General features: G+C 40.5%; 3 protein-coding genes across 3 annotated transcripts; 1 reads left to right on the forward strand and 2 right to left on the reverse strand.

The window, feature by feature from the left end:
- The first annotated feature begins 3,400 nt into the window (after nucleotides 1-3,400).
- On the forward strand, nucleotides 3,401-4,050 carry LOC120431753 (peptidoglycan-recognition protein SC2-like). Its single transcript, XM_039596875.2, has one exon. The coding sequence runs from the start codon at nucleotides 3,426-3,428 to the stop codon at nucleotides 3,990-3,992; it is 567 nt and encodes a 188-aa protein (XP_039452809.1). The 5' UTR covers nucleotides 3,401-3,425; the 3' UTR covers nucleotides 3,993-4,050.
- Nucleotides 4,051-7,116: 3,066 nt separating this feature from the next.
- LOC120431754 (peptidoglycan-recognition protein SC2-like) lies at nucleotides 7,117-7,760 on the reverse strand. The gene has a single exon (XM_039596876.2). The coding sequence runs from the start codon at nucleotides 7,738-7,740 to the stop codon at nucleotides 7,174-7,176; it is 567 nt and encodes a 188-aa protein (XP_039452810.1). The 5' UTR covers nucleotides 7,741-7,760; the 3' UTR covers nucleotides 7,117-7,173.
- Nucleotides 7,761-8,541: 781 nt separating this feature from the next.
- On the reverse strand, nucleotides 8,542-9,551 carry LOC120431755 (peptidoglycan-recognition protein SC2-like). Its single transcript, XM_039596877.2, has one exon. It carries the CDS (start codon nucleotides 9,202-9,204, stop codon nucleotides 8,617-8,619), a length of 588 nt encoding a protein of 195 aa, XP_039452811.1. The 5' UTR covers nucleotides 9,205-9,551; the 3' UTR covers nucleotides 8,542-8,616.
- Nucleotides 9,552-11,993: the final 2,442 nt, after the last annotated feature.

Genomic DNA, 11,993 nt, shown 5'->3' on the forward strand with positions numbered 1-11,993 from the left:
TAATTTGGCAGCATTTTACAATTTTAGGTACGATTTGGGCAAAGCTTACTTTTAAATAATCAACCTATTAAATAAGTTTTGAAAATTGAGCTTTAGTTGTACAAGTTGCGTATATCTTGATTTTTTTTTTAAATATGTGGTTATAAACTATGTTTTTCTTCCGAAATGCAATTAACCAGAAATAAAATTAAATATACCAAATCGATGCCCCTATGCTCTCTAATGCAAACTAGATAGGAATCTCAGCAAGCTTAGTACAGGAGAGCACAGAGGCATCAAAATACGAAAACACAAAATACCAAATGTTACAGAAACTGTTATTAATGGAATACTACTTTCCATACTCAAAACTATGTCATATTTGAGTAAATTATTCTGATATTTACAATTTTAAAATCTCATAAAATTTGAATAGGGTTTGATCAAATATTACGTCCAGAGTTTTTCGGGATTTCAGACCCCCCCCCTCCCCCCTGTCACGCACTTTCCCTATACCTTTTAACATGGGCTGTGACAAACCTAAGACCCCCCCCCTCCTCCCCCTATTCTTGTACGTAATTTTTGAACGAACCCATAGTTGAATCACAAACTCAGCTGAAGAAAACTTACAAAAATCAATTCCACAAAATTGAACTCAAACAAATTACAGATTTAGGTATATGTGCGTGTCCCCCTAAAGAGTTAATAAAGAATGCCTGTAGGTAGTCTAATTGCCAAAGCCACCCATCGACAGTTTCGAGTGGCTTTCAGAAATAGCGGGAATCACCTACTTTGTGATAGTTCATTCAAGTACCACCAAACACCAAACATCAGCCCGGTAATGGCGCCTGAATGACTAACATTAGTCGCAACAGGTGGGATTTTATGGGTTAGAAGCTATCGTAAACACTGCGAACCATTTAACTGGCTTTGTTTTATTTAGTGCAATTATCTGTTGTGCATGTTTTCGGGTACATCATAAACATTTGAGTGTACTGCAAGGTGAGTTGTTTTTTTATTGATTTTTCGTCAAAAGCTAAAAGAAAAACATTTTGTTGAATTCTTTCTGATTTCAATATTATTTTGTACAGTCATCTCTCATATTCGGAACAGTTTACAGATCGACCAATGTTCAAAAAATCATAGAAAATCGATAATTGAACCTAATGATTCGCTTTTACCTTCATTTGAAAACTTTTCTTGCGATCTTTCAAATGCTGTATCGAACAACTGCAAATTTTAACTTTTATATCAAGTTTTTGAAGAAAAACTTTGACCCTTGAAATCCACAAATTCGGAACACTTTTTTCTTACGGATGTAAACAAACTTTGATTCTCTCCAGGAGTACAAATTTTCTACAAAATAATGACTTCACACACTGGAACCAATGAAACTCAAGCTTAATAATGTTTTATAAATGGTCTGATAACTTTTTTTTGTGAAAATATCTGTTAAATTCAGGTGTTCCACAATTGTGGGAGGCACAATAACATCCCACAATCATAGGCAGACAATTTGGAGGCAGTGTTTTGCAGCTCTGAACAAAACAGTCTCGAAATGCATTTTTTATTCAAAAAGAACTCCTTTTGCTAGTGAAATAGCAAGAAAATGTCCAAATAAAGGTCTTAAAAATAGAAGGGTCGTCAGAAAAGATTCATTTGGCATGCTATTGACAATTTATCACAAAAGTGTTCCGAATTTGTGGGTGTTCCGAATATGTGGGATGACTGTACTACTTGTAAACATTTTTCAAATAAATTTCCCACGATGTCATGTTTGATTGATTTGTGTATAATACACTAAAGTGCTCAAACATTACGATAGGGTTATCAGATCGGAAAATGTTGATGGTGTTTCGTAGCCGGTATGCTATCTTGCAGCACGTTTACGAAAATTTATATGATCGAGTGGTCAAGATAACACGCCGTTGACAATTTATGGAGCTCATAAAACATTACTCAGTCAATGGATGTACGTGAATGGTAGTCTACGGGTCTAATCTAAAATAGTATTTTTTTCAAACGTAATTCGTTGATTGTCTAACTAGTGCGGTGGAACAAACGCATGTTTGCGTTTGACGTCAATCTCTGATAAGACAGTGCTAAATTCGGTAATCGATACCTTAAGATTGAGGGCTGCTCAAGACTCTGGGGAAGTACGCGAATAAATTCGTTGAAGTAAACAATGAGCAGATTATTCAAACCGAAAGATGGAGTTTATATTTGTTTGGTTTGTTTTTGCAGTAGAGATAAGGGCAGGCATTTCGTTAACCTTTTAAATGCCTGGTTTTGATGTTAACTTCACTTTTATTCCTGTACGAAAACGAAAAACATGCTCTTATGTTGTTATTTGCAAGCAGAACATAACCAAACTTTTCGGCACCCTCAGCAAACGTCAAATGAATACAAATTGCTGCCGGATACAAATGAATACAAATTGCTGCAGCAATTTTGTATGGTTTGACGTTTGCGGAGGGTACCAAACAAAAGGTAAACAAATCACTTCGTGCATCAGCCAATACACCAAACGTCAATAGAGATATCCACGCGCGAGAGTGTGTTAGTTTGGAGTTTAGTTACACGCAGACATTGGCAAATCGAGTAGAATGATTCGTCTGTCAAAATCAGCTGTGTCCTTTGTTATACCACGAGCACGTGGAAAACAGCTGGTTTTTACAGGCGATTTGTCTACTCGATTTGCTTATGTCTGCGTGAAAATAGTGTAAACAAAATCAGCTGCTTGGAATTCAGCCAATCACAATCGATCAAAACCAAAACAATACTTTAAATACAAATACTAACACAGAAACATGGTGTGCGTGAGAGAATCCGTGGAGATCTCTATAGGGTTATCTCACGCACACTAGCACGCCATTTTTTTGCTGGCAAGTACAAAATTTAACCTCAATCTTTTTCGTGTTCGTACACGCAATACATGCGCACGTAGAAACCTCTATAAACCTCTTCAACTGTCAAATTCACCAAGATCCGTAAATATTAGGTAGAACAAAACTGATAAGTGATTATGTTTGACCAAATAAAACAAGTTTTGTCAAAAGAAAACCAACACAACAATTCTTACCTCTTCAAATAACCACAACAGCATCAACTGTTTTCTAGAGTTTTCCTGGATCGACAAGATTTCGCGCACTGATAGTACCGTATCAGACAACACGGGTTGAACATTGGCACCCAACATCGTCACTGATCAATGTTTTGGAACCTTATCGGGGTCCGCCGCGCAAGAATCGGTTGTTTGTGTTATTTACGACCTCCTGCGTGGACCTACCCGAGCTACCGAATTCTGATTATCAATTGGTGTAAAAAAAACTGAACACAATTAGTCGATAAGTGTATTTAGAAACAGAGGTGATAAGCTTCACCCCGCAGGGGTATAAGTAGGGTTGACCGGAGTTCAGTCGACAGTTTCTGTTGAAGATCCAACCATGAAGAAGTTCGCAGCCGTGCTCGCAATCGCCCTGGCCTCGCTGTCCACCGTGTCGGCCCAGTGCCCACGGATCATCACCCGTGCCGGATGGGGTGCTCGTGCCGCCAACACGGCCGTCCTGCCGACCCGACCTGCCCCGTGGGTCGTGATGCACCACACTGCCGGTGCTCACTGCACTACGGATGCCGCTTGTGCCCAGCAGATGCGTAACATCCAGAACATGCACATGGACACCAACGGATGGGCCGATATCGGATACAACTGGTGCGTCGGAGAGAACGGAGCCGCGTACGAGGGTCGTGGCTGGGGACGTCAGGGAGCGCATGCCCCGAACCACAACAGCCGCTCGGTCGGAGTGTGCATCTTCGGTAACTTCACCAGCGTGATCCCGAATCTGGCCGCCCGTAACGCCGCTCAGCAGCTGATCACATGCGGAGTCTCGCTGGGACACATCGCGAGCAACTACTGGCTCATTGGACACCGTCAGTCGAACGCCACCGCTTGCCCTGGAAATGCGTTCTTCGAGAACCTGCGTACCTGGCCGCGTTTCAACCCGAACCCTTAAGTAGTTGACGGATAGGATGATTATTTTGTATTAAAGGCTGATTTTTGTTTAAAAAAAATGTTTAGTGAACCATTTTTAACGAAAGATGACCAGTAAACCCCGAGTGGTTTGACAAAGTCATACAAAAAAGGGAGGAATTGACATTTTTTTACAAGGCACTCACACTTACTATCAAGCAAAACGTTTGGTAGTAAGTGTGAGCTCTGCGTAAAGAGCATGTCAAACTAAAAAGTGACCTCGTTTTTTTGACAACAATTGGATCTTTTCCGGGAGGGATCCGGAAAAAGATCCGAAAAGTTTGGTTATGTTCTGCTACCAAAAGACAATATCCCCTCAAGTGGGGAAAACCGATGAACAAGTTTTCGACCATTATTTTAATTCTAATTTATATGTAAGTGGGTTTCAAGGGCATATTTTTAGTCAAAATCATTGCTTTGACTATAAGCTATGGTAGCCATATCAAGTGAGTTAAAAAAATTAACAATTAATGTGTGTTTTAGCCTTGTTTTACCACACCAGGTTGATTCGACCTTTTACATGAGCAAATTGTTTCATACGTCCCTGTACTTGGGACTTTTTTTGAGTAAGAATGACAATACGACCATTGGCAAAATTTATTTATTTTATGACTAAACCACATTTAAATCAAACATTATTATTTTGAACATCGTTTCAACACCCCCCGCAAAGAGAGCAGTCGATGTTTTGTGTTCTTTTAAGAGATTGGGAGAAAACATCGCAGAGGAGAAAGGTCCAACTGACAGATTTTATTCTCCCTCTCTCGCGCTGGCTCATACGCTAGCTGAGAGCACGAACAAAATGACGAATTACCACTGATTTGTTTATCTTTTCTTCAGTGGTCTATAAAGGAGAAAAGCTCGGAACTTAACCTCAAAGGTAAACAACCGAATGAACTTTTTTGACAGGTGTCAGTTCCGGGACTTAGCATTTAAAATTATAATTTTGTTCCGGTTGTTCCGTTTCGCATGGACACAAACACGACCAGGAACACGGCAAGGACACGGCCACGGGAATGGCCAGGAACAGGCACCTACACGGCCAGGGACACGAAAACGGCCAGAAGCACGGGCACGAACACGGGCAGGAGTCCGGACAAGGACACGGCCACGGGAACGACCAGGAACAGGCAACTACGTGGTCAGGTGCACGTACACGAACACGGCCAGAAGCACGGACAAGCACACGGGCACTAATACGAAAAAAAACTCGGGTTATGACGTTTCGCGCAATCGGAAGCAAATTCAAATTCAAAAAAATGCTAAGTCCCGATTTGACACCTGTCAAACCACTCAAATGGCACTCACAAAATGAATACTGAGTTCTTTGAGTTCATTTGCTACGTCACGGTTTTCTTGCCTATAGGACCTTGAAGAACTCGGAGTTCCTGGAGTTTTGAGAGGGCGTTTATGCGTGATAAGATGGATGTGGTCATTATCACTTGTTCCTGAACAGATTATGCAATTTGATTTTGTGTTGGTTTAGGCTGCCACACAAAATGATGATTTTGGGGTAAGCTAGCCGTCTCTTCCAGAATAAATGACTGAAACTGGGTTTTGCTGGCTAGCAAATTGGAACATATTCTTCGCGCATCCTGTAAGTCATATTATCAGCGAAATGTTTTTAACGGGATTTCAAATATTCATCATTTTTTCGTACAAACTTATGTGCGCATAATCATAAAACAAATAAAACTGAACTTACGTCCTTTTTCTATGAGCGTAAGTACATTTTTGAAATAATCAGTACTTACGACCCTGCATCACCAAGGACGTATGTGACTTCTCCGTATGAAAAGCACATTCGACCTTTTATATGCGGGCGATATTTGTGCTTAAATTTATTTTTTTTGGAAATTCTGCTCGAGTAGATCGTTAGTAGTGCGGTAGAAGAGTGCAACCGTGCCAAAAACTCAATTTTGGACAAATGGCGCTTACGACCTTTTGAAAACTAACCCGAAATATTATCTAATTTATTTGCCTTGCACGCACACGAAAAACGAAGTTGACTTTATAGCTGTCGGCCACCATTGCTAGTACCAACCACTAGTGTCTTCCTTTTATCTACAAGGACTTCGCCGCCCTGGGCTCCTAAGTGTATGAAAGTATGGCACGGAACACAAAGAATTTTAGAGCGCCCGCCGCGGGATTCGAACCAGCAACCTCTGGATTGTGAGCCAGTGCGCGGTCCGATTGATCCACACGGGCGGGCACGCACACACATTTAACAAAACCGAACTTGAGTGACAGTTCACGCGATTGGCAGTCAGTTGTCAGACTGAGGTTGACGTTTCAACCCTATTGTTCGACAATTTCCGAACACGATGTTTCATTCTTTTGACAGCTGTCAGTTGTTCCAATTAGTGAATTTCGATTCGCTCATTCAAAAGCACGAAATGTTTCTAAAAAACCTTGCGTCCTTCCCACGTCAGTTGATGCTGTGCAAGATGCACTGTTTGTTTACATTTCGTCTCTGGGTCGTCTGGTCAATGTAGGGGAAATTCTCGTATGTTGGCAGGTTTAGCACAAACTCGAACCAATTAGCTGATTTTCAAAAGGTAAACAAAGACTTCTGGGGTTGGTTTGAGTTGAGAGCATTTCAAGAACGTTCAGATGAACAATTTACAGTATTTTGGCCGTGAGTTCAAAAGTCACAAATGTCAAGTACACTCAAACCCCGATGGTTTGACACCAACTGTTGTCAAACGATCGGGGTCACTTTTTAGTCTGACACCCCTTTTACACGGAGTTCACACACACTATTAAACGTTTGTTTTGTTAGTGTGCGTGAGCGCCGAGTAAAAAGTGACAGTTCGTCACTTTTTAGTTTGACTTTGACCAACCAACGGGGTACAAACTAAAAAAGTGTCAAACGAAAAAGTGACCAACCACCGGGGGTTGAGTGTAGTTTGTATAAGCCCTGTCGAGACGTTGGGGTTCTACTGTAAATAAAAATCACCAACAGATACAATGGAGCCCCATTTTATGTCCCTTTAACAATGTTGTCAAAACAAAACATTTTGAGGTTATGCTCGATATAAACGAATCTTGACATTAGATTTGAATGTTGATGCTGATAATTAGATGGGCATGAAAAGAGGTTCCGCTGTACCAAAAACAAATATCAGACTTTATTGAACAAACTCATAAGAACTAACAAATACTCAAGGGTTCGGGTTGAAACGCGGCCAGGTACGCAGGTTCTCGAAGAACGCATTTCCAGGGCAAGCGGTGGCGTTCGACTGACGGTGTCCAATGAGCCAGTAGTTGCTGGCGATGTGTCCCAGCGAGACTCCGCAGGTGATCAGCTGCTGAGCGGCGTTACGGGCGGCCAGATTCGGGAGCACGCTGGTGAAGTTACCGAAGATGCACACTCCGACCGAGCGGCTGTTGTGGTTCGGGGCATGCGCTCCCTGACGTCCCCAGCCACGGCCCTCGTACGCGGCTCCGTTCTCTCCGACGCACCAGTTGTACCCGATGTCGGCCCATCCGTTGGTGTCCATGTGCATGTTCTGGATGTTACGCATCTGCTGGGCACAAGCCGCGTCCGTAGTGCAGTGAGCACCGGCGGTGTGGTGCATCACAACCCACGGGGCAGGCTGAGTTGGCAGGACGGCCGTGGTGGCGGCCCGGGCACCCCATCCGGCACGGGTGATGATCCGTGGGCACTGGGCCGACACGGTGGACAGCGAGGCCAGGGCGATTGCGAGAACGGCTGCGAACTTCTTCATGGTTGGATCTTCGTCAGAAACTGCAGTTTGAGGTCTCGATTGCTGTATTTATACTCTAAATTTGGCTAATCACCTGGTCCGAGGCAATTGCGTTGGGTTTTCCTGAGCCTGATATTTATAATTCGATACCTTGTAGGGGGTCGTGAAAACCCAAACGACTGCAATCGATGGGGGTTCGCTACTCGTGCCAATCTAGATAAGTACCGTTATCATTTATCACAACAGGGAAAGTTCCCGTGAAAGCGTTACAGTGGCGAATTCCTGGACGCTGTCGTGCTATCTTGTCGCACGTGCATTTTAAGCCAAATTGAGTTAAAAACGTCATTTTGTGCAGCTCTCAATACCTCACCTATCGACCTTCACAGATCCCCAAATTTCGATTTCAATCCTGAAATATTCAATAAAACCGAAACAACTCCACGCATTTTTGTCACTTTACATATGAAAGTAGTTTCAATATTGTCGTGCTATTTTGTCACACCATGAAAATTGATTTAAGTGCGACAACTGGCCAAAGGGATTTCAGGTCAGAACGCGTTTGACGCAACTACAAGCTAGACTACCGTAAACATTTGTAATTATAACTCGGGACTCCAGCAAACAACTTCAACCAAACTTTGGGACAATGCACAGAATGGTCAACCTAACAAAACGTATTTGTTATTGTTTACATTGCGTGCTCTAGTTTTTGTTTAGTCAAGGTCTAACATCTCGGAACTCGACGTGGCGGGTGCGACAAGATTGCACGACAGCGTCGATTTATCAAAACATTCGCAGTGGCGTACTACATTACAAGCTGTCTAAATTAATCATAGTGACGTAAAGAATTTTATTTCACTTTTCAGTCAATTCTATCAACAAACAATCCTAAACTACTTAAGCATTCGGATTGAACCGCGGCCATGTTTGCAGATCCGCGAAAAACACATCCCCTGGACAGGCGGTTGGATTCGACTGGCGATGTCCAATCAACCAGTAGTTGGCGGCAATGTGTCCCAACACTACTCCACACTGGATTAGCTGCTGGGTGGCGCTGCGGGCCGCCATGTTCGGGATGACTGTCATAAAGTTGCCGATGATGCCGATCCCAACCGATCGACTGCTGTGGTTCGGGGCATGAGCTCCCTGACGTCCCCAGCCACGACCCTCGTACGCCGCTCCGTTCTCTCCGACGCACCAGTTGTATCCGATATCGGCCCATCCGTTGATGTCCATGTGCATGTTCTGGATATTCCTCATCTGCTGGGCACAAGCCGCATCCGTGGTACAGGGAGTACCGGCGGTGTGGTGCATCACGACCCACGGGGCAGGCCGGATTGGTAGGATGGGCGTGCTGGCGGCTCGAGCACCCCATTCGTCACGGGTTACGATCCGTGGGCACTGGGCTGACGCGGTGACCAGCGTGGCTAGGGCAGCTACAAAAATGGCGGTGAGCTTCATCATGACTGATTTTGGTTTATACATTGGCAGCCCGTTTTATATCCGAGCAATGCAGGTTACGAAATGCGTGATTGCAGTACCAGTGTTGAAAAAAACATTATCAAACAGAAATGGTTTCGCTATGGAGCAATTCCAGCCCAAAACAGGATTGTTTTAGGTTCTTTTTTCTTGACCCTCTCCCATTTCAATGAAACTTTGTATACATTTTATCCTACGCTTATGTAGGTTATTTTTGTGTATATGGAGCCAGTTTCACTCGATAATGACATTTGAGAAGGGCGTAAGTGTTTTAAATATTTTTGTATTTCGTAATTTAAATATTGCTGTATCTCTAAGCCGTTGCATCGTATCAAAAAGTAGTCAAAGACAAACTTGTGGGAGATTTGACGGACTTTCTGAAAAAAAAAACACTTTTGTGAGATATTTTAATTTTTAAGATTAAAGGTAAATTTGAAGGTGAGTCCCCAATTTTTTTTTCGTTCAAAATGTGTGTGAAAATAGCCTAAGATGTAACAAATGCAGGATTTAGCAATTCACCTAATAAAATACAAAAACCATTTACTGAAACTGTTTTTTTTTAATGCTCAAAATGTCATTTTTTTTTTGAAACAGAATATGGGAATCGACAGAACAGAATATGGGAAACAGAATATGGGAAATTGAGTGAAATTTTAAGTCGAATTTTCATGTATTGTGTCAATAAATCGTTTAAATCAAAAAAATGTTGAAAAGTGCTACTTTTCGAAACAAGTGCTGAAAAGTAGAACTTTTCAGCATTTATTTTGAAAAGTGTTGCTATTCGATTCTGTTATTTTTGGTACAGAAAAGTAGGCTATTTCGTCGTTCAAGAATGACAGGAAAAGTAAGTAGTTTCACGACGGAATTGCAAAAAAAATATTTTTGCAATTCCGCTGTAAAACTGTCAACTTTTCCTGTCCTTCTGGAGAAACGAAAAGGCCTACTTTTCCCTACCAAAAATAACAGAATGGAAAATTAATACCTTTCAATACCAGTGCTGAAAAGTTCTACTTTTCAGCACTGAAATGGGTGCTGAAAAGTTGAACTTTTCAACACTAGTATCGAAAAGTAACATTTTTCAATATTTTTTGTTTTGAACGGTGAATTTACTAAACACATGAATGTTTGACATGAAATTCCATTCAAGAAGCGTTTTTCGGAATTGCAAAAAATGTTGTAAGCAACTCGTTGCAAAACTTGATTTTTTCAGCACTCGTCGTATTTATCCAACACGGTAAACCTCGTTGGATAAATGTACGACTCGTGCTGAAAAAATCTTCTTTTTGCAACTTGTTGCATAAACTACTATTATTATGCTTTTTGACAATTTCTATATTTTTCAGTTTCGCAAATATTATACTCATAACTGAAAATAGAATATTTTTTTCAGTGTATGGTAGTAACCTGGATAGTAAATTAGCTTAAATCATAAAAACGAGTTATTTTGAAAATTGGTCAAAAACAAACTTATGAGAAATTGGATGAGCATTACCGTAAACGTATTTTCGAGACTGAAAAATCAAGTCTGTCATATAAAAATTGTCAAAAATCATTAAAAACCTATTTTTTCAACATTTTTATTTTTTTAACCGCTGTAGGTTCACAAGAATTGGACTTAGGATAGTGGTCAATATGGAAACTTTCATGTAAAATTGTAAGATTTACAAAAAAAAGTGTCCACGTGGTTTATGGATGGTCCCTAGATAAACATGACCGACTGAATGTGAACATTGTCACTGGACACTGAGGCAGTAAAACGTTGGTGTCTTACGTCAACATTCTCGAGAAAAGAATTGCAAAAAGGGTGCACCACAATTGTAGAAAATAATAATTTTAACAAAACTAAAATCATGTTTTCAAATGTGATTAATTATTTTGTTTCACTTTTACACCCTTCCCAAAAGTTCCGAGCATTTCGTTGCCAATTCCGCAAACTACGTGAATGTCAAACTTGAGAAAATGTAACGCCCTGATCAGTCGAAACGATGAATTCAATCGGGCTGACGAAGGCCCGAACGGGGCATTAAATTTCTCAGTGGGTAGTAGAAAGCTAAGTTTTGTTTTGGTGTCTATCAAAGTGCATTGAAAAAAATGGTATGCTAGATACTTTATCAAATTAATATTTTTTGATTATTTCTTTCATGTAAAAATCAATACAATTATTACATTTTATGTCGAAATGCTTTTTTCGTGATCGTAGATTCAGAATAAAATTTCTTTTTTTTTGAAAATCTTGTGTACCATGAGTTTTAAGTGCTTTGAAACGCTAGTGCAATTTTGACAGTTCGATATAGTGTGAAAACGGTCATTCACAAAATGGACTTTGCAAAATGCTGACTAGTAAATTTTTCCTTTTTTTTAAATAAAAAAGTAATCAGAAATAGTTTTTGGACGTGCTTTTCAGCAATGTTTTTTAATATACCTTGAAGCCCCTTTATCTTAAAATCCTATTGGCCTTTTTTAAAAACAAATCAATCAACCAAACATTTTCTGGATATGAAAAAAATCTCGATATGATTTGTTCAACACAGATAGGATTTATTTTAGAAATTTGGAAATACTTTTTTCAGTATTGCAAATATTTCAAGAAATATTGCCAATAGTGCTTGTAAATAGATTCAACAAACATCGTTTTAAGCATTTTGTTAAAAAAAATTGTTGGTTTTAAGTTTTGCTCATTTTAATCAATAAACTAAGAAGAAGGTCCTTTTGCAAACACTTAAGCAAAGACGCCAAAGTGCAACTAGTTTCACCTACTTGAGGTAATGGCAAATCAAATTAAAGATAAAACTTTA

This window comes from Culex pipiens, chromosome 1, assembly GCF_016801865.2.
Source record: "Culex pipiens pallens isolate TS chromosome 1, TS_CPP_V2, whole genome shotgun sequence".
In the NCBI taxonomy this organism is placed as follows: domain Eukaryota; kingdom Metazoa; phylum Arthropoda; class Insecta; order Diptera; family Culicidae; genus Culex; species Culex pipiens.

Coding starts and splice junctions, on each gene's coding strand:
- LOC120431755 (XM_039596877.2), bottom strand. CDS start 9,204: ATGTATAAACCAAAATCAGTCATGATGAAGCTCACCGCCATTTTTGTA.
- LOC120431754 (XM_039596876.2), bottom strand. CDS start 7,740: ATGAAGAAGTTCGCAGCCGTTCTCGCAATCGCCCTGGCCTCGCTGTCC.
- LOC120431753 (XM_039596875.2), top strand. CDS start 3,426: ATGAAGAAGTTCGCAGCCGTGCTCGCAATCGCCCTGGCCTCGCTGTCC.